We start from the raw sequence: 23091 nt of genomic DNA, 5'->3' as shown, positions 1-23091 counted from the left end.
TTATAAATCTAATAACATGTACTTAAAGTGTATGTAGCTGGGATGATTTTGACATTTCTTATTGAAGATATACATTTTGTCCCGAAAAGACCTACATTCTGTTGGTGTTTTTGGGAAAGATCTATATCTTCAATACGAAATGTTAAGATTTTCATTATTTTAATTATGATGGACGGCTTTTCATCCAATCTACAGCAAAATACACTTTATGTACATATCATTAGTTTTATACAATTTACTTCGAGGACTGTTAAATTTCAAAAATATTAAGTTTTAATCCTTTGCCATAAAAATCTCGAATTTCAAAAAATCTAAATTATTTGATATCAGAAGGACATTCCTCGTATTTAAAACGCAATTCGATAATCTGATGTGCTCTCAGGGCCCACAAAAATACGTGAAAACGTCGCTATCCGAGCCTTTAAAAGGACTTTCAATGTTAGTAAAATCCACCTCAGTTCTGTAAAAGTATAATGAAAATCTCCTCATACATATGGTTGACTACCAGCTGACGTTCCTGAAAGCAGTCTCCAACAAGTCTGTGTAGAGATTCAACTGGTCTAATCAAGACAGGTTATACGTTTATGGAGCCTTATTTTAAGATAGGGCACATTATATTCCGATATAAAGCGGCGTAAACCTAAAATAATACCAACCTAAACCCTGGATAAAGTATATACCTTATCCTGAAATAAAGAACGTCAACATTGGTTTAGGTTGCGTTATTATATATATATAGGTTTACGTCCCTTTATATCTGGGTATAATGTGCCCTATCTTGAAACAAGGATCCATAGACGTTTTACCGTTCTTAATCAGACCACTTGAATATCATTAAAGTTGTTTTAAATCAAGACAGACGAAATGAGTTTTAAATAGTTTAGTTGGCGAGCCAATCAACTCGTTGTATAATTTTCATAAAAATAATAAGCCTTTTTGAAATATGGCGGCCACAAAAGGAGAGGGCGTACTTTAAAGTGAGTAATATTTTGTATGCTTCTCAACTGACAAAAGATTACTTACTTCAAAGTACGCCCTCTCCTTTGCCGCCATATTTCAAAAAGGCTTATTGTTTTGGTTAGAACAATCCAAGTCAACGCTTTTAATTTAACAAACTAGCCACATTTATACAAGACTGTGAGTTTATAAGTTGACAAATATAAAAACAATAAAAAATAATTATTATATTAAAATGGCACAATTTTCCAGAATTATTGACTTAATTATATGGGTTTATAATGTGAATTATGGTTTATTATGTAAACGTGTTAATTACCCGTTGTACATTGCACCAAAATATAAATGAAAGCGTAGTCGGAGAAGTGCCTGAACTATAGCAGTGTTTGTGCTCAAATATTGAGAAAAGCCCACACTCAGAGGGAAAGGTATGGGTTCAATACATGAGATCCCAATGCTCATTGTAATACGTATTATTATCTTTCCCCCATGTGCATGATTTTCACTGGGAGAAGGGAAATAGCGAAAACTTTCGTTTTGACCCTATTATTTATTATAACTCAATATAAACTGCAATACATATGAAAATATAAAAATAACCAATGGCTTCCTTGACTCTTTTCCTGTATCAATGTAGACTTTTACTCTGCAGAAATAAACTGTATTATTTAAGCAAAATTACCCAAACTGGTAAAAATATGACCTAAAGCTCCGACTTGCCTCAAGATAGAAACATCGGCTACATATCAAGCAAAGATTTGCTTTAAAATGTTGGGTGAGAAAAACTTGCCTGCCAATTTCTAATTTTTGCCAAAGATGCGTTTTTGACTTGCGGCGTTTTTATCATGAAGAAACCCCATTGACTTTGTACAGAGAGTGGTATTGATACTAAGCTCGTTCACTGCTGCCTTTTATCTCATGTTTCTACCTTGATTATAATATTTGAAATTAAAATGAATTAGAAATATACCTGAATGTTTGAAAGACTCTTAATCGTGCAAATACTGCTCGTAAATAATATTAAAAAAATACACACTGACACGCCCTCCCATCACAGACACATCCCACCTTCTCATACGCACCCCCATCCCACATCTAATGATTTTTAAATCCCACAAATCACAGATAAACACAACTCTTTAAACATCCCTCCCTCTCATACATACACACCACACACCCTCATCACACACATGCACCCCACCCACCCACCCCTCCACACGACACACACACACCCCAACTGCACCCTGCAGTAAAAAGTGCGTACTGCAATGCTTTTAAAAATACTGTTTAAAGAAGTACAACATTAATATACATTATCATTAAAAGACCAGAAGTAAAAGTAAATACAAATAAAATTTATGAAGCACGATTTACATCTTACAATTGATGACCTTATTTGGTAAAAAGTTGTACAAAGTATATATAGGAATTAAAGTTGTTTTACGTAGTTGCTTTGGTAAAAAGATAGGGACAATCAGCCTTCGACATCCATATAGTCAGGCTCTTCATACTGTGGTGGGTTTATCGTGACTTCGTCAAGTTCCTCGTAAACATTGGTTTCATACAAAGTGTTATCATACGATTGGTTTGGCTGATTTCCACCATTCATATCAGGCCGTTCATATCCACCATATGTGGCTACCGATCCACCTCTGCTGTACATTACAGATCCACCTTGGTATAGTGCTGACGGGTTCGTACTTGGCAATCTTGGCGGGATTTTCTTGCCGGTTGTAGCCGCCATTGGAGTATACGCTGGCGGTGGCATATTTGGAGGAGCTGTGGGTTGCGATATCGTTGGAAGTGCGGGAATACCGGCTATCAATGTGGGAGGAATAACTTGGATTCTCAAGTCCGTCCTTCTTTACTGAAGGTGATTTGCCGTTTTCAGGTTGACTACCATTGGATGCAGCTAAGGGATGAGTGGACAGTGTTCTCTCTGATGGTTTAGACCTATGTAATGATAAGAAAATACAGATAATTTACACATGAGTCTTCATTCTGTAACATTTACAATCTACCATCTGGTCCATCTCACTTTTACCCAGACAGAAACGAGCTTGTACTTGCATTTTCTTTCCGTCCACATTCCACCTGTGGAAGATTTTGGGAGAATGAATTTCAAATGGAACCAACTCTATCCCTCTGTGGAAGATTCAGATTCAGATTAAATTTATTTCAAATTCGTGGCCTGTAGGCCAAATTACATGAAATATTACATTTGCAATGTTTACATTAAAAGACATAAAAAACATATAAGATATACATGAAAACACCATAAAATTACTCAAAGAAATTAATTGCACTTGTTGAGGCAAAATCTCTGGTTGAACCTTTCTCAGACGGTATATGAAATGCAAATGGAGCTGCCTTATGAGTTCATTGCGAACCTAAAAAAGAGCCGTATTTGGCTAATTCATTTTAAATAACCTCCTCAACAAAAGTTTGGAAAGTTTTTTCAAACATTTATATCTCAGATTATTTGTGACATGATATCGTGTTGCATATCAATAGATAGCTACTTAACCCCGTTTACAATGGCACCACATTTGAAACAACCATTTTTTTCACGGCTGAGTAGTGGTGTCTCAAACAGATATGCCAAATTGGCCACTACTTTGTGCAGCAAGCTGCAAGCCCGTATCTTCACAATCTGTGACCTAATGCAATCTTCCAAGATGACAACGGTCGCCAACACAGTGCCAGGGTTGTCAACGACTACCTACAGAATATGGGAGTAGAGCTAATGGAATAGCCTCAGCCTGCCATCAGCCCAGACCTCAATCCGATTGAACACTTGTGGGACCCGCTTGGTCGTAATGTGCGTGTCAGAGTAGCCATGCAATGCAATGACATTGAATGACCTGCGACGAATTCTGGTTGAAGAATGGAATGCCATCCCACAGCAACATGTGACCAGGCTGGTGTGCAGCATGAGGAGGAGGTGCCTGACTGTTGTGGTTGCGTATGGTTTTCCCCCGCTATTGATTTTAGTCACTAGTGTTGTTTGTGCACAGAATAATGGTCAATTTGGCACATTCTGTTTAAGGCCCGCTACATTCATAACGTGTACTCAGCAGTGAATCAGCTGATTGTTTCAAATGTGGTGTCATTGCAAAGGGGAATAAATTAGCTATACATTGATATGCAACACGATATGAACATTGAAAAAACTTTCCAACTATTCTTGATGAGGTCACATAGTACCCCTATGACGATGTTAGAAATATTTGCCATGTTCCACAGGATGAGTGTGAATTTTAAAATACTAGCTCAACCTCCAAGGGGAGCGATATCAAACCTAGTTTTCTTACAAGATCAACTACCTCATAATACAATGACATCATTATAAAAATTCGAATGTAAATATAATGGTTCTATGATATGTTTCCTACAGCTTGCTAACGGCGCAAAATACAAGATAAGCTAAGATATACCAAAATCTTTTTCCAAATGCTACTACATAATGGGTGTAGTTCCAGTGGTGCTGTTTATCAGTCTTCTATGTTTATTTCCTTATATCGGCGAGTAACAGTGAAACAAATGTATCAATAATTTTCTTTAAAATGTCCTTACCTTCGGCCTTTAACAACGAAACACGCTATGATAGCCACTAAGATTATTATCACAATTAGCAGTCCTCCTGATGCTCCTCCAGCTACGATCGCTGAAATAAATAAACAAAATGAATTATGCATTAATATTTTTATGTAAAGTTGGTCAGCATGAAAGTGTCAAGAACTCATTCGGTATATTACTTCAGAACCAATATAAATGTGTGGTGTTTCCGTTAACAAAATGACTCGCATCTTTCAAAAAAAATAATAATCTCCAAATAATGTACACCGATACATAGGAAGTAACACTATAAATAAATGTAAAATCATTGTGTGCCTTCAGAAAATGTTAAAAAATATCTTTATACCATTGTCTGAAATAGAGAATAGAAAAGTATATTATATGTACCAGCTGTGCCTTTGAATAGATTTAGGAGCTGATTCAGAGTGAACCAGCCATCCCTGAACAGAGACGGGCCGATACAAGCTACCTAGAGTCTACGACCCGGTTTTGGGGTCAAGTGCCGGAAAGGTCACTGACCTCTAATTTGGGTTGCCAGTCTGTTGATGAAAGTCGAAGTGTCGACTGAAAATCCCAGGTACGCAAATGTTTGTGTTGTGATCAAAGGTTTAAACCACTAAACTAAAACCAGAACTATTTAAAGAATCCCATAAATAGCGCTTATTAGAACCTTAGCCACATACTTGAGAGATATATACTAACAGCATGTGTAATCGAGATGCAAATATTAATATTACCTGTGTTGAGTCCAGATTGTGCACTGTTCTCTCGGTCAATATCGCCGTTTCCATCGCCTCCATTACCATCTCCTGCAACAGCAGTAGTGCTTTCACTATTCTCGTTTTCACTTTCTGCACATGGACGAGCAAAGATATTGAAAGCAATCAAGTTACTAGAAATGTGAAATTTTATTTCAACTTGTTCTTCAATATAAAAAAAAAGGTTATAGGGCAGTTTTTAGTTTTAAATAATAAAAAGCTCAAGACATTGCAGATAATAGGCCTGTATCAGTTAAGACCTCTGAAAGGTTTTAATCCGAGAATTAATGCCATGCTTTGCGGGTGCTATCAAACATGCCAGTGTCACAGCGTAATATTAGCAGGGCGCACGTGCTCCTAAATGAAGTAACGATTTTGAAATATCCCATTGACATTACCGTGAAACGGTTGATTCCTGCTCAAGCAAACCGAATACCACAATCCCCACCCCAATCGGATGGTTCACGATCACGCATGCAATGACTCTGCAACATGCAATATAGGCCTATACCGTTTGGTGTGTTTACCTTCGCAGCGGTCTCCAATCCAGCCGTCATAGCATTCACACGTATACTCCCCAAGAGTAATATCTGTCGTTATACAAGTGCCTTTCTGATTACACTGCCAGTTGTAGTCGCCATCTGCACCAGGACCTTCACATGGGTCCTGATAGTCAGTATCTGAACAGAGAAATTGAAATAATACCTTGTGATAATGTCTAGACGAGAACACAAAAGCATGCAAGTAAATGGTATTAGTGCAATGCTTTTACGTTTCTATATAAAGTAGGCCTACACAAAATATTCAGGATTCTAAATGTTCCAAGTCAGCACAATTCTTAGCAGTGATGTTAGTCTAAATGAAGACCTGTGTCGTGGCAAAAAGTTTTTTTAATAAATAACTTTTAACTTAATTTCTGTTATTTAACGGGTATAACATTAACAATTTATTCCGCTGTCTTTGCGATGCATCAAAATCATTTCGCCCGATCGTAGCGCAGCTCCTCTCATACAACAGGTTGGCGCTACATTGTTTCGAACCCACGACCTCGTGCTACCCCGCGACCGTGAGTTGAAGTTGCCGCTGCGCCACTATGCCATTTATGAAGAGAAAGCACCGAAGAAGAGAAATTAAGATAGAGAAGCATTAAACGCTACCTTGGCAGAATTGTCCAGTCCAACCTTCAAAACAGGAACATGTATACTGTTTACTTGCTGTGCTTGTTGTTAAACAGACCCCTCTACCGTTGCATTGATTTGTGTCTCCCTCACAGGGATCGCTTGATGCTAGAAACAAAAACAGAAAAAAATATATAAATGGCCTGTAACAATAATTTATCAACCTAAGTGGTTTTACCGCTTAAAAGCGATCCCAGAGACATGAGATGAAAAAATTAATGAGTTCGTAAGTAACACTAGTGCTTCTCTCACAGTTCATAGCCTATAAGAGGAACAGCAAACACCATCCAAAAGTAATTTTAGTTGGGGTTCAGCTTGAAACTTGGACATCCCCCTCCTGAATCGATGGTGCTATACAACAGTGAGCTGATAATCGATGTTTAGACTCCGGTCCTTAGCTTACAATACAACATATCTCACCTGCAGCTACAATATTGATGCCAAAAGTACATTCGGCTTTATTCACGCTCCTATCCACCGCTTCACAAGTAATCTCCCATAACCCAATGTCGAATGCTGTTGTGCTTAGGTGAGGGCTGCAATACATAGTGACAGCACCGGAATTGTCATCATAGGTTGGTCCGTCAGTGTTAACTGTAACTGGGTCTCCGTTCTCACTTAAGATGATTTGATTGGCCGGACACTGTATTGTTGGATCTTCGTTATCTGTGTATAGAAGCACCACAGAAGCATTTCAAGTGTTAGATCACTTTAATTTATAGCATGTAACTCACACTCGCTTAAGTCTGTATGTCCTGTACATCCTGGTGGTCATTTTACGTTTCTGACCATAGCTCGCCAAAGGTCGCATATAGGACAAACTATAACTTTTTTGATCAGGCAAGTAATTTGGTATACTTTTAAAAGGAATTGGGATAATTTACAATTTTGACCCCCTGTTTGACCGTAATTGACCCATACCAAAAATGCCTGACACCTTTAAGAGGGCAGTCCAAGCCAAATTTGTTCAGTACATTTCAGGCATGCCAAAGCACTTTCAAACCTTTTGTTCCAAAGATTTGTTTACCAAACATTCTTCCGGAATAAACTTACCAATTACTCGAACAAAGAATGAACATCCAGACGATATCCCATTCTCCAATGTGACAGTGCATTCCACCATCTGAGAGCCAATGTTGAATTGGCTACCCGAATCGTAATTACAAAATACTGTCCCTTGTATATTATTGTCTACTGTGTACACTGGTGTTGTCCACTTAGCCACGTTATAACTGTCTCCTGCTATGGTTTCTATTTCGATATCATCAGGACAAGTTATGGTAGCAACATCATGATCTGTTAAGAAAGGTAACAATAACACGATAAATGATGATCACGAAAAATTACAAATTACACGTTTGACGACGGACCATTCACTAGTTTTTAGGTATAATGTTTTTATGATTATCTTCTAGCCTAAACTTGGTAAAACATGGTAAATGGACACATTATGCGTGGTTATTTAAAACTAAAATGTGTAGGATTTTTTTTATCTCTGTTAAAATTCGTTGCTATCGTTAGTCGTCTTCTTATCTACTTCGTTTTCGCTTTTATGCCGCAGCAAAACGTACTTTTCAACCGGATGCTTCTCCTTTCTTCCAATAATGCTTGCATTCAGAGTTTGAATTAAATCTAATACTGGAACTTGCTTTTTTGCAACTATTGCGACGCTGCGCCTGGAACCACCAGGCTTCATCAGGCTTCAACCCGCTGGGCTGGTCACGATACCTAGCCGTCTATCACGTGACCAGCTCTGCGGGTCAGTTGCCTGATGAAGTCTGGTGGTTCCAGACGCAACATCGCAATAGTTGCAAAAAGGAAGTTCCAGTATTAGATTTAATTCCAAACTCTGTTTGAAACTACTGAATGACTAAGAACATTCACTCAATACTTGCACTCCTTGTTATACAATTTTTTATTTGTATCGATCAAGAAATGTTGATGCAAAACAGGCGAGGCAGCGGCTACGCCCGGCCTTGGTTTTCAATCTCCGTGAGTATTAAGTATGTAAATTGGACCGAAGTGTGAAGGAGAATATTCAATGATGAGAAGAGAACAACTCACCGGTGACTTCCACGTTGAATTGACAAAAACCACGATTATTTGACTCATCTGCGGCTACACAGCTTACTGTCGTTGTGCCAAACAGGAATACATGTTGCTGGTCAGGTCTACAGTTTACATCTGGTGAGTCGTCAGCATTGTCCCACCCTGGACTGCCCAATCTACATTTGTGCCTGCTTCGTCCGGGTCACGTTTGGCGTAGATATCGGATGGACACACGATGGTTGGTTGTTGGCTATCTGTAAATGGTAAATGAGATCAACATTATCATGGATGGGGAATATATAGTTGAATAATATTGCCACTTCTATTTCAAGATATTTCCATTACTCAGTAAATCATTCCACCAACATTGGGCTATTTACTATTGCAGTTGAAATCCATACACCCGCTATATGGATGATATGATCTTAATCTCACACACAGGGAGTGTATATTTCAAATGGAGTCGCCCCTTCAAGTAACACCATAAAATTAGGCCAACAATAACATCACTCTTTGTGTTGTCATACAAAACAGATATTTACACGTGTCCTACATTTTCAATTCTCTCTCTCAATTGCGAAGTCACTTTGGTACGTTCTATAAATGTATGTTTGTCTACATTTGATCATGCCCCTGTGTCTTGTGCATAAACAAAACGTTTTACGTGACTAGCACGGGTCCTCGTACCTTAATTTTGAATGATTCTAGTTCTCTGTTTACCTTGGTACCAAAATCGAGATCTCAACTTAACTGCAAATAAACCATAATGTCAATATTATTCAGAAAAGATCTCATCCCTAAGGCTCAATAACTGCGCCATTCAACAAGCATAGCTTAAAAGTTAGCCTGAAGTTGTGGAGCACGAGTGTTTGCAACCAGCACGCCCAAAGTTCATTCTATGCATGTTGATGCATATGGGTTTAAAGAACTGTGTATACAGATGAGCATGTTCTTAAGTGTGTCACTTACCATACACGTTAACCCCAAACTTGCAACCACGTTCGTTACCGGCTTGGTCTGTGGCTGTACATTCAACCTCAGTCTCTCCCATAGAGAAATACCCTTCACGCGGGTTGCACTCTATTATCGGTTGATACTCAGAATTGTCCCATGCCTGTACCTCTCCAAGAAACCAAATTTGGGCGTTATCTTGATCCCAATCCATTGATCGAACTTTTCGTCCGGGACATGAGATTGACGGAGGCTCATTATCTGAAAATGGTAGAGAGTCAATGTTAACATGCATGGAACGCATAAGACCTTGGTCACTACGTTATCATGGCGCAAATATGATTTAATTTCGTCCGCAATTTGTGGTCTAGGACCACGATGCTAAAACATAAATGCCGCAAGCCCAGCAGGGCTGAGGCTGCTGACTTCCATTAAAGACTATTGGATGTCCGATATAGCACTGTGGCCCTGGACCGCAAATTGCAGGCGGGATCAGTTTATGTTTTATACATCATGCTTTATACATGGTAATGAAATTGTGTTTTTTTTTGTTTTGTTTTTTTGCCTTTTTTTAAAACTTTTTTATCAATGGCCCTATATGATGGCGTTACAAGCCAGTATTTTTCGAATGAGTACAGTAGACATGCTTTTGTTGTTTTATATTTTTGTAGATTAAGAGTACTAACATTTCTTTTCGTAAAAAAGACCTCTCAATTTGACCCAATATTAAAAATTCTATTTGATACCCTATAGCCTACGACTGAAAGGTTTGTATTAATTCTAGAATTCTGAAACAATTGGGCATCATAACTGCACAATTGTTGGTCTAAAGTAGCCATATAAAAGTATACAAGTTTAAAAAAAATTGACATATTGTGACGTTAGATTAATGTAAAAAATGCTTAGTTTTGAGAAGATTATAAAAAAATCATGATTTTGACCACACACATAAATATCTAGGAATGCCATTTTTATGGATTTTTAACCAACTTTTAGAAATCTTCATCAAAAATGGTTGAAAATACTCAACCTAAAAATCATACAAGAGGACAATTTCATCCAAAATTTCAACTATTTTTGGTTAAGTTTCTTACCTAAAACTTCTACGCCAAAAGAACACGATTCCTGGTTGCCATGGTTATCCTCGGCATAACACACAATGATGTGATCACCTATATAAAGGATCGATCCTGGGTCTGGATCGCACCACTGACGGACCATACCGGAGTTATCCGTAGCGTCTGGTTGGCCCCACCAAACTTGGTTATACGATGCCTGATATGCGGTAGCGATTCTGAAGTAATCCGGGCAAATTATGGTGGGTTTCTCTAAATCTGAAATGTGTTAGAGATCCACATCATGGTTAAAAAGATGGAGTAAGACTCCACATGTTGCGGTAAAATTGACAGGGCCATTCTTTACACCAAAATGACTGTTTTGAAAGGTTTTATGGTGTTTAGTTTATAGTCAGCTAATGCTAAATTTATAATATGGTATTCAGCTTATTCATTGGCCTATATGTAAAAGTTTCAGCAATTAGCTATGGCATTATAGAATTCGTAATGATGCAAGGTTGATAAGTGTTTCACAGGGTGTTTCACTCACCTTGATTTGTTTCGGTTTTATTTTGTTTGCTGCATGGAAAATAATAACAATTCAATTCCACCCAATCAAGTATTTTACTCTTGAAAATATCGGAACTGTCAGCGAGTTCTTTGTTTTGGCAACACCACAGAGGTTAAATGCAAAATGACATACCTCGAACATAGACATTAAACTGGCACCGTGCAGATACTGAATTTTTCCACGCTTGACACGTCACGACCGTATCACCAATATTAAAGTTTGAGCCTGATGCAGGCCAACATGAAAATGAATTAGCATTGAAAACATTGGGCTCCGGATACGACACCACAGCAAATCTCTCTCCGGTAGCAGCTGACCGTGTTAGGTCTCCAATACAGTTGATTTCAGGAACTTCATCCTCTGTTAAAGTTAGAATTAGGTAAGACATTGATATATTATAACGTGATTGGTAAAATGTAAAGGTCTGAACTTTGAGGTTCTGCCTACAGATTTGGTAATTCCCTATATATTTTGCAAGAAACAAGACATACATCAATCATCACATCCTTAATGCGCATGCTCAAATAGCGAATGTGCACATTGAAGATGACGTAGTGTCGATTTCTTCACAAAGGATTTCGATGGTCATCATGGTCATGGGCGCTTCATCACTGCCATATACCAAACCCAGACTTGATGGCCTTTCTCGGCGTTCACGGACGGACCTTTGGAAAGAGCAATTATATTATTTTGTTTTAACTTTTGCTGTTCCTAATTTTATATTGTGGAAATGCCCCCCTCCACCGGGAGAGGATCTTCGAAAACCTTTGTATGGGAATGTGCCACGCAGACTTTTGGATGCTGACTTTCTCTATACTTTTTGCTACCCAACAGTATACCAATGTTTCACAAAAACACCCAAAATGCATCCAAATTTGTCTTAATTGGGCGCCACTGAAATTTCCCCAAACCGTGGCACGAGTCCCGCATACCTTTAACCAGGACCCCCCTATTCCTTCTATTCTGCATAAGTCAACACTTATTATTTTCAGAGGAAAACCGCAAACTATATCAGGCTGTATTGCTATGTCAGGTTGGGTCAATAGAAAAAATGTTAGACACATCTTACTTGTAATAAGCACATCAAAAGTGCAATTTGCATCGTTGCCTGATTCGTCAATTGCTTTGCACAGTACTGTTCTTGTACCCTCTGAAAAGGACGTTCCAGATGGCGGGTTACACCAAACAGTAACGTCCCCATTAGTATATTCTTCTGAGTTGTCGTACGTCCCAGGCAAGTCCCAATATACCTCTCTGCTATCGTCATAAATATCTATCTGATAGCTGAAGCCCGCTTCACAGTATATTTCTGGTTTCAAATAATCTGTAGAGAAAACGTGTTGCAAAGGAATTTACATCCATGTTATGGATAAAAACATCTACAGAAGCTTTTAAGGAACAACATGCAAACCCCATTATGTAGACGGTCTATATTCTCCATACAATTATAGGGGCCACATTTAGTTTTGTCCGATAAAGATATCGGTGCCCCAATAGGTGCCGATGGTGGCGCTTTCTATTGATAGTGCACGGCTGTTTGATTTATATAGAATTGGCTTCATTATTAACTAAATGCAAACTATAGATGGCGCTATTTGTCCTAAATCATATTTCTTTATTTGCAAGGGTAAGGTGATAAATACCGCCATTAAAACAGCTGGAATAGGTGAAACAAGCAACAAGGAAATGTTATAAACAAATTGTATCAAAAAATAAAAGGAATTATTTGTATTAAAAGCTTGAAATCGTAATTTCCAGTAACTAAATAGCGCCACCAATTTGGTCATTAATAGATACATTTTATATCCAAGAAAGCTTTAAAAAATACTATAAAAGAGAATAATTTTGAAAAAGAGGGGAAATTAAAGTTGAGAACGACTTAAAAGCATCTGTATACATTAGCACAATATCACTTTTAGCTGTTTAAGCCCAAAACTTGGTTATACATGATGTTTTGTTTGAAAAACTAATAAATGATCCCATCAAACAACCGGTCGGGGCCACGTCACATCCATTCATGCGTGAAAACAACTTATCGCATATTTTTATTTGCAGAGAGTCGAACCTGGCACAATAGTGTGATATATCTTGTGATACACTCCAGAGTTCAGTGAATGCGAATGTTGTTTTCACTCCAGTGCTATTGTCAGCCGGTTCATGCCCGGATGTCCGACCGACAGAATAGGACCAAACGTGGTGTCTTATTATGCTTGGTAGATTCTCAACTTTTCACGAGCTATATCTCAATACATAGAGCCTTTTACTTATATAGGCCTACACACTAACCATGGGTGCAATGGGTTCCATTGAAGCCTTCGAAACATTCACACCAAAAGCCCCCTTTTCTGCTGCTGTCATAGTAGCAGATTCCATAATCACACGGATCAGGTGAACATGGATCCGACAACTCTGTCAACAAAATGTCACAATATCATTGTTAAACGGAGATATACTTGGATATATGGATATACATTCGTATAACTATATTATAAATAGTGCTTTTACTTTCCTCGTGTCAGTGACATATAGGCGTAAATTGTGGGATGGAGGGGGAGGGTACCCCCAAATATCTTGATAAGGGGTGGTGGTCCATACAATACAATGTTGACGCCTGTATGGGTTTCTGACCAAATTAACCTCATATTTGTTTTATAGGGGAAACAGCCCTATACAACCTTTGCCAAAATGTTTTAAAAAAATATATTTTGGGGCAAAAATTTTGTCAACACTTAAAGGGCAGGTCTATAGCGAAAACAACATCATATCATTGGCAAGCTAATATTATGAGGACAATGAAAATGACTCCTTTTTTGAGAAAATAAGACGTTTAAAATTGATATTCCGCAAAAAACAACTTAACCGGCGAGTCCCTTCGAACGAGACAGATTTAGCCTAGAAAACCGGTGACGTCATGAAATGAGATGTGCCCGCTGTGAGAAAAGGGACTATAAACGCTCTCAATAGACAGAACGTATATTGTTGCTGTTCACAGAAAAAAATTCCAAATTAAGTATTACAAATTTCATGGTTTTTAAACACATGGATAAAATCAGCCGCTTCTTTTTTTATATATTAGACAATTGTGATATTACAATTCATATGTATATCAATATCATGAGAAATATTAGGCCTAAAAAATAAATACATAATTTGAGCTTAGAATTTCATCTGAGACTAGCATATAAACCGTGTTAGTCCACAAACTCATGTGTCTGATTTCCCTGTATATTGCAATGCTATAGTTTCAGTTGGATGAAATATTACAAAGCAAACGCATATTAACAATTACTGTGTGGGCTTGCAAAAAAAATTGCAACAAGTGTCAACTTGTAATGTAATAATTATTCTCTTCGAATAGAGATAAACTTGTTTTTGCTATAGACCTGCCCTTTAATAACATTATGTTAGAATAGTTTGCAACAAGTTTTCAAAACTGATACAAGTTATGTGTGTTTTAAATGGATGATTGGTCATCATCATCATCATCATCATCATCATCTCCTTTATCATCATCACCATCGTCAATCATCACCATCACCATGGTCTTACCTGTTTCGCAGTGAGTTCCTGAAAAATCGGCAGGACAATAACATACATATTGGTCAGGAGATGCTGCATCACTCAAACACGTCCCACCGTGTAAACATGGGCTGCAATCACATGGGTCGTAGGACAATATCTCTGTTGAATTTAAAAAAGAATGATCGTTACAATAATGTTACTTATAACAAAGCCTGTAACAACTTGGCCTTATTATGAAAAGTATTTGAATATAACGTAGCCCAGATACATAGAGATACATAGGGCCAACAGGATAAAACGGTGTCGCGCCAGTTCAAGTCGAATGGCGGTTCAAACTCTGCAGAAGTATGTAATGCAGGCCCAGGTAATATAATTAGATGATATGGATATACTATGGATCTGTCTTCATGTTCTACATTTCGCACTTCATTTTTACGTTACAGATTACTGACACAATTTGTCATATTTTACCAACATTTTAGCTAGTAGGATAAAAGGGGGGATAATATCTTATTCAACTAAGCGTCCAGCCCGGGCGTCCAGCATGACACCTGATACCAACATTTGACAACTAATCATGCGAATGTTATTTTGATATAAAATTAGATGGGTTGAACCCAATACACAAATTTATTGGTCGAGCTATACGAGTTTTAAAATATTGGACGTAGTGAGACCAATAAATTTTGTATTGGTGAAAAAAAAAACGTCAAATTTTATTATTATTATATTTATTATTATATTTGCAGAATCTTGTCTTGGTCAAAATTGTGACGTGTGATTTTTGGTCAAAAATGTGCTTTTTGGTAACAAAACAGATCTCCTCGGCAGGCGACCAGGTGTATCCCCATATGATTTAGTATGGGTGGCAACTGGACTAAATGCTGAAACCTTTCCTTTATATCCTCTATGACAGAAGGAGTGGCGACCTCTGTCTTATTCAGCCATTGACAAGAAATATGAGTTTACATTTAAGCACCAGGGTTAAAGCCCCTGCTATGAAGTCTGGACCATCTAAGTCACCGTTAGACTATGCTAACATCAATGACGGTTTGATCTCAAAGCCAGTTGATACCATCCCTGGACGGACCAAACCTGATGCAGATAAGGATGGTCAAGACAAATTTGTACAAAGGAAAAACCATTTACCATCAGCACTTTCAACATCAGAACTCTCAACTCACTAGCCAAAAAGAAGAACTTGCTCATGAAGCCGCACATTATGGCATTGACATCATATGTCTGCAGGAACACCGGATTTGTCACAATGACTCCCTCTTGCAGGAAGATCTGAATGGATACAGATTAGTCACCTCTTCAGCATGGAAGAACCAAAGGAATGCTGCCACTGGTGGAGTAGGCTTCTTAATCTCACCAAGAGCCATCAATTCCTGCATGTCCATTATTAGTCATAATGAACGGATTATGGAAATTTCTCTGCTGGGCAATCCAACATCCACAGTTCTCTGCTGCTACAGTCCACATAACGAACAACCTGAAGAAGCTGTTATCTCCTTCTACCAAGAACTCTCTTCTACAGTTAATGCCATCCCAGCTCATAACTTACTTATAATTGGAGGAGACTTTAATGCTCAGCTTGGGCCATTGGATGCTCTCTTCACACCTGCTAAAGAAACCAATAGAAATGGCAACCACATGAAAGACTTCCTGCAGGAACATAACCTCATAGCCACAAACACAAGGTTTCAAAACCGCATCAACAGATTATGGACACATAGGCGTCCTAATGGCCAACTAGTTCAACTAGACTTTGTCCTGGTAAGAAAGAAGTGGATCAACTCAATCAAGAATTCACGTGCATACAGCTCCTTCGAGGGTGTGAACTCGGACCATAGGATTGTTTCATGCAAATGTCAAATCAGCTACCGGAAATGCAGAACTTCCATGAAAGACCCAATGAAACGTATTGACTGGAAGAAGGTTACCAGAGACACCATCCTGGGTGAGCAGTTTGTGGTAGCAGTCTATAACCGCTTCAGTTCTCTACACGATGAGCTACAAGAACCCAATATTAGCACCACTTATGATACCTTAGTTGCGGCTAATGAGGAAGTTGCACTGGAGATGCTCCCTAAAAAATCAAAGCAGTCCTACAACATTGCTGCATCAGACAAAGTCACTGAGGCAAGAGATGTCTTAAAGAGTGCATCTATGAAACACAATGCTAGATCCACCCGAGCATCACAAAAGCTCCTCGAATCGGCCAAAGTTACTCTTGATAAAGCCTACACAGAAACTCTGGAGTCCTCTATTCAAAAGAAGACAGAGGAACTTGACAACCTCCATCATGAATATAAACATACAGCTTCTTGGGAACTCCTCCGGGAGATAACTGACACCAAATCTGCTCCTGTGGTTAGAGTGAAAGGCAATACATCTGAAGAGCGTCGTGACAACTGGTTTCTACACTTTTCCAACTTACTAGGGAAACCAGAGCAAGACGTAAACCTTGAAGATACGTTCTTTAACAGCAATGTCTCTGACGATCTCCCAATACACACTGGTCCATTTACTATGGAGGAACTGCAAAAGGTCTGAGCAAGCTCAACAAGTCAAAAACACCTGGTCCTGACAACATACCAGCCATTGTTTGGAAAAACCCACTCTTCCATCAGCAACTGCTTGATTTCTGTAATGAAACCATGAAGGAAATAAGCCAAAAGCCTTGTCAAGATCCACAATTATACCTCTCCCGAAGAAAGGGATCTTTCACAACCATCAAATTATAGAGGTATCACACTGTCAGCACTTGCTGCCAAGCTGTATAACACTATGCTGCTCAACAGGATTTCTCCTCATCTAGATCCTATTCTCAGACGTAACCAAAATGGTTTTCGCAAGGGTAGATGAACCACACCACAGATTCTAGCCCTTAGAAGGATAATAGAAGAGCTTAAAATCTCAAAGAAGCAGGCATATATTGTGTTTGTTGACTTCTCAAAAGCTTTCGACAGTGTTAACCGGAAGGCCATGCTGCATATTCTTCGTAATTATGGGATCCCTCAGGAGATTGTGAATGCTATTGCAATAATGTATGATAATCCTTCAAGTTTTGTACAAACAGGTGATGGACCAACTGAAGAGTTTCTCTCTACTGCTGGAATCCTGCAGGGCGACACCTTGGCCCCTTACCTTTTTGTGATAGTGGTAGACTATCTCCTCAGACAGTCGATAGACACTGACAAGTCCAAAGGATTGACATCATGCCCAATAAGACGAGCAGAGAGAAGAACAAGTATTTAACCGATCTTGACTACGCAGACGACATCGCTTTAACAGCTACGTTATCACAAGATGCCCAAGATCTTCTGTCATCTTTAGAAGATGCTTCCGCCAAAGTTGGCCTCTTTCTCAATTCCAAGAAGACAGAATATATGTGTATTAATGGAGATAAGAACCCAACTCCAATCCTTTCTCGGGATGGCACACAACTCAAGGAGGTGTCGGACTTTAAATATCTTGGTTCATTTGTTGCCGACAGCAAGAAAGACTTTCTGACTCGCAAAGCTCAAGCATGGAAAGCTTGCAACAAACTGCACACCATCTGGCAGTCCAACATATCAAGAAATACCAAGCTTGCCTTCTTTAGAGCCTGCATAGAGAGTATCCTCTTATATGGAAGTGAGACCTGGACAATGAAGAAAGATCTTCAGGACCGTCTTGATGGTACCTACACCCGGCTGTTGATGAGGGTTCGAAATATATCCTGGCGTGAACATAAAACCAAAGCAGAGATCTATGATGGTGTTCCACAGGTGTCTTCCATCGTTGCTCAACGGCGAGCCAGATTTGCAGGCCACTGCTACCGTGCAAAAGACCAAATAATTTCAGATGTCATCTGTATGAGGCTTCCACGAACATGTAGAGGAAGAAGACCATTCAACTACATCGACTGTGTGGCAAGGGACGTCAATCAAGAAATTAATGACCTCCCAAATCTGATGGCTGATAGAGATTCCTGGAAAAGAATCGTAAACTCTTTCTCGGATGCGTCCGCAAGATAGATAGTGATTGGGGGTCAATAACATGGGTAAAAAAACGCGATTTTGGACAAAAACGTGCTTTTTGGTCAATAACATGGCTTGGGTCAAAAACGTGTCAAGTATGTGAGTTCTGGTTTAAAATGGAACTTTTAATCAAAAATGATTATTGGTCAAAAAATTGTTGAAATTAATATTGGGGGAAAAAGTGAGCATATCCCATTTCCAACACAGTCCAAGTGTTGAGTTCAAGTGTTGATTATCTTGGACTGTACAAAATTATAGGAATGAAAATTCTGAGAACATTAATAATGACACCTTAGATGGCTGTAGGACCAAAATTAGCTCAATTAACGACCGAAATTAACTCAATTATAAACGTACCTGTTTGACATTTTCGCCCTGACCACCCTGGCTCACACGTACAAGAGAAATATGATAAGGTATCACTAACGTCACTCTCGCATCCACCACCGTTATAACATGGATTGGGTTCGCATGGGTCATCTGAAACAAACAAACAAAATATGCTGCATTTAAAACTGCTCTGTCCATAAACCACATTGTCAAAAACAATAATAGAAGTATAACCCCCCGAGCACATCAAAAAATATTGGTGGGTATGTTCCCCCGGAATTTTGAGGTGGTGGGTCTTTGGGAGCGGACGGCATACCGGTAAAGAGGGGGTCTTTTGGAGCTGCGAACAAGTAAAATGGGGACTTTTGGAGCTGAGGGGTCTTTCAAGGGTCCTTCTTGGCTTTCTGGTTGAAAATCGCCTAAAAACAGAAATATGAGGAATGAGCAATTTTGGAGTCTTTTAGAGCTGAAATTATCAAAATCAAGGGTCTATCGGAGCTCTATATTGGTCAAATATAGGGGGTCTTTCGGAGCTGTGGAATCCAAAGGGAGAGGGGTCTTTCCTGGGGAACATACCCGTATGGTCATTTGTGTTGAGTTCCCCCCGCCCGCGTATAAACCCAATGCTAATTAAAGTTCAGATATCCTATTTCATAATATTTAAGTTTAGTTGCTCTTTCTCCCGCCCTTTCTGCATAGCCGGTCAATACAAACACTTGCAACTGCAATCGGAGGTCCCGGGTTCAACCATTTCTAAATTCCACACACTGATTGCTCTTTCAAACTCTTATACTTCCATCACGTACTAGTATTTACCTAACCCAATGAACATGATGAAATCAGTCCACTTTTATTGACTGATTTTGATTTATCTTCATGGGTTAAAGGCCCATTCAGTTATTTGCTCAGCCGGATGATCGTAAAAATCATCAAAATTCAGATTTTGATACATTTGTCATTGTCATAGATGTGCTAACATAGCCTACGAGTGGTTCAGCCGAAAGCCGTGTATTTAAGGCAAAATAAGACATTTTACACGAATCTGTAATTTAGATGACAGTATCTACATTGTAAATTAGCTACATGTATTTGAATGGGGCTTCAACTTCGTCAGTACTGCTGTTTTCTTTGTTTTTTTTGCCAAATTTGTTATTTCAAAAATACCAAATGACAATTTGAATGACTTATCCTTCACTTTTAAGCAATTCTATTTTTTTTACACTTGTGCTGGGATCACTGAATGGGTCGTTTTGGTAAAGACGTGATGGAAGAATTGTATAAAAACTTGTTTTTACAAAGATTCTAATATTTCGCTTTTTCTCAACAATTAAAGCTTACCATATTGGCAGAAATCTCCCGTGAAACCCAGAGAGCACAAACAATACCAGTCTCCCGCTGTACCCCCCGCTGTACCCTCGGATATGCATGTTCCCCAATTGTCACAAGGATTGGTCTCACAAATGCCTATAAATGTAAGAAAATACAAAAGTGTTTAAAACGGCCATTGGCCCATAACAGCGACCAAAAATAAATATCCAAATGGAGAAAACAAACATTTTGTGGCTCTACACAAGTGAGCAGATGGGAGTTTATCTTTTCTTGATCTTGAAGCAGACCGATGTAGTCTAGGAGCAAGGGGGTTTGAAAAATGGTCGAGCAGTTCCAGCACCTATATGTCTACCGATGTTTGATACCATGAGAGGTGTTAGTATTGACCCTCTGGATCACCGCCAGGGGTTAACAATACAAACCCATCCCACCCAACTAACCTTTAACCTAACCCAACACTCTTGCCCTTACCCGGGCCCTTACCCCAAGAGGGAATTAGGGGAGAAATTGACTTCACCTTGAAAATGGGACCTATTTTTAATGCATGAATGTGTTAATAAGTAAATAACGTTTTAATTACTTTATTTTGCCTCGTTTCATCAATTTTGTTATTTTAGTGCTAATAAAATGAAATTTTTCTTACATGCATCAGCTTTTTTCTTGCAGGTTAGAAATTTGATAAATAGGTCATCATATACAAATTTCATGCATGGACCTATTTATCAATTTTATAACCTGCAAGAACAATCTATTGCATGAAAGAACAAAATTCTTACCCAGAAGAAACAAACTTGTGCACTGGAATGTATTTTTTCCCCAGAATTTCATTTTTTTTTTTCATCAGGGCATATCTGAGCATGATCTGAGCATGGATAGCATGGATAGTGAATCTAGCAAATACTAAATGTTTTTAAAACGTTTTAAGCAGGTTATTGTGGGTTTGACTCTGGGTTTTTGACATTAAAATGTTAAATGTCGGGTTTTATAAAGGTCATACGTTTTAAAACGTTTTGTATGAAATCTCAAATTTTGGGTTTTTACATTAAATGCCGGGTTTTATAAAGATCATAAAACATTTTAAAACGTTTTGTGTGAAATCAAATACATTTTTAAAATGTCAAAATGTTTTTGTTTGGTTTTACCCTTTTCTGCACAAAAATTAGTACTATTTTTCTGGACTTTGAGATTATTTCTGTTCAAAATTAAGGTGCGCTTGCTGAGGTAAAATTGTCAGATTTTTGGAGATAAGTTTGAAACTTCCGGCACCCTTCTAAAAACTCGAGCCCACGGTCCGAAAGTTCGTTAACTTCAGAATCTCTCGCTCATCCACATAGACTACCCACACACAGAAACATTTTACATAACGTTATGGAGTATAGAACCTCATAATAATTAAGTAACATTTATCACATAAGTATGTAATATTTACTTAATTATGTACAATTTTAATTAGAAAATAAATGTTCTCTGTGTGCATGTAACTTTACGCTAAGAATGCCGAGCTATAAATAACAATCTTCCTGATTGCCCATTCCGAAAACACCAAACTGTGACTGTGTGGCTTATGCATTGGTATTTTCCCTATTACAATTAGCGTAAATTCTACTATTTATAATGTCACATCTAAACTGCTCTTTCCAAGTCCTTGTTTCTTTTTTCTTTTCTTTTTTCAAAAGCGTGGCTTTAAAATAACAAGAAGTTTGCAAAGTAACAAACGTGACGCAAATTAGACAAGAATACCATTTCTTCACTTCTTTTTATACGTATGAAGCAAATCGACCTATTGTTTTATGTACAGAGATGACCATGACCAAATACGACCTGCAATTTCTTGGTACGTCAATTTAAGTCAAAAGGGAACGAAAACTTAAGAAATTTATGATAAATAAAAAATTATTATTGTCCCTGACCATGTCCTTGGACAAAAGGCTGGCTGGGTGGATGGATGGATGGATTAGTCAAAGCAAGAAGCATGGTTTGCAGAAAGAATAGGGTTGAGATATAAATGATGTGTTACAAAAATGTATATAAATATAATGGGTTAAAGTTAAACTATGTTATAGCATGGAAGAAAGAGATGAGCACAATATCTTTCTTCTTTTTTTTTAAATTTTCATTTGCTTTGTGCTTGTTCCATGCATCATGTCTTCTGGAGGTAGATTTGAACTAATGACCTTTCGTGAAATCGCCCTATAAGGACAATGATATTTAAAAACCTGCTATTAATTATTGTTAGTAGTATAATTAAATATAGGCCTACAACATTTAAGCAATAAGGTAAAGTAAAGATCAATGTCTTGCTCACCAACATATTCGGATTCGGATTCACGAGATTCACGGGATTCGGAAATGTCAATACGCTGTGCAGAAGCATATTGTGCGACAATAACAACAAAAGCAGTAAGTAGTACCAAGAAATGCCATCTCCTTCTACATACATCCATTCTTGAACACGATATCTCCAAGATCTATACTTCCAAAACTAATCACTTATCATGTGTGCTTCGCTCTTGTATAAAAGTGCGTTAATTATGGTAAGACTACATACGTCTCTAGAGTTCTCCCTGGAAATAATAACTCCAATCTTATTCCACTCTGTATAAGGCACGATTTCTTGCCACAACTATAAAAGCCAGAACTGAGAAACTTGGTAAGCTATAAACACGTTGCTCACGTTGCTCACTGATATTAAAATTCACACAAAAGATGTGACGTGCATCGTTATGCATGAATAAATAGAATCTATGACCCGAAATTGCAAACATCCTACCAAATAAAAGTCTT

General features: G+C 38.2%; 2 protein-coding genes across 2 annotated transcripts in view; both read right to left on the bottom strand.

Moving 5' to 3' along the window:
* Positions 1-2165: 2165 nt before the first annotated feature.
* On the bottom strand, positions 2166-8086 carry LOC140167550 (uncharacterized). Its single transcript, XM_072190852.1, has 8 exons — positions 8044-8086; positions 7526-7768; positions 6893-7138; positions 6452-6580; positions 5822-5974; positions 5274-5387; positions 4534-4624; positions 2166-2910 (listed from the first exon to the last, which is right to left on the bottom strand). The coding sequence occupies exons 1-8, from the start codon at positions 8084-8086 to the stop codon at positions 2577-2579; spliced, it is 1353 nt and encodes a 450-aa protein (XP_072046953.1). The 3' UTR covers positions 2166-2576.
* Positions 7632-23091, bottom strand: part of LOC140167549 (uncharacterized) — a 49783-nt gene continuing 34323 nt past the window's right edge. Inside the window, exons 3-12 of the mRNA XM_072190851.1 lie at positions 20317-20442; positions 19006-19128; positions 14648-14779; positions 13385-13507; positions 12168-12422; positions 11231-11458; positions 10567-10806; positions 9491-9733; positions 8537-8775; positions 7632-7768 (exon numbers count right to left, since the gene is read on the bottom strand). Coding sequence (XP_072046952.1) covers positions 8651-8775; positions 9491-9733; positions 10567-10806; positions 11231-11458; positions 12168-12422; positions 13385-13507; positions 14648-14779; positions 19006-19128; positions 20317-20442 — 1595 coding nt within the window. The 3' untranslated portion in view covers positions 7632-7768; positions 8537-8650. The remainder of the gene's footprint in view (positions 7769-8536; positions 8776-9490; positions 9734-10566; positions 10807-11230; positions 11459-12167; positions 12423-13384; positions 13508-14647; positions 14780-19005; positions 19129-20316; positions 20443-23091) is intronic.

The sequence above is a fragment of the Amphiura filiformis genome, chromosome 13 (assembly GCF_039555335.1).
Source record: "Amphiura filiformis chromosome 13, Afil_fr2py, whole genome shotgun sequence".
Classification (NCBI taxonomy): Eukaryota; Metazoa; Echinodermata; class Ophiuroidea; order Amphilepidida; family Amphiuridae; genus Amphiura; species Amphiura filiformis.
The sequence above is the reverse complement of the archived record's forward strand: the minus strand, read 5'-3'. Positions and strand labels throughout refer to the sequence as shown.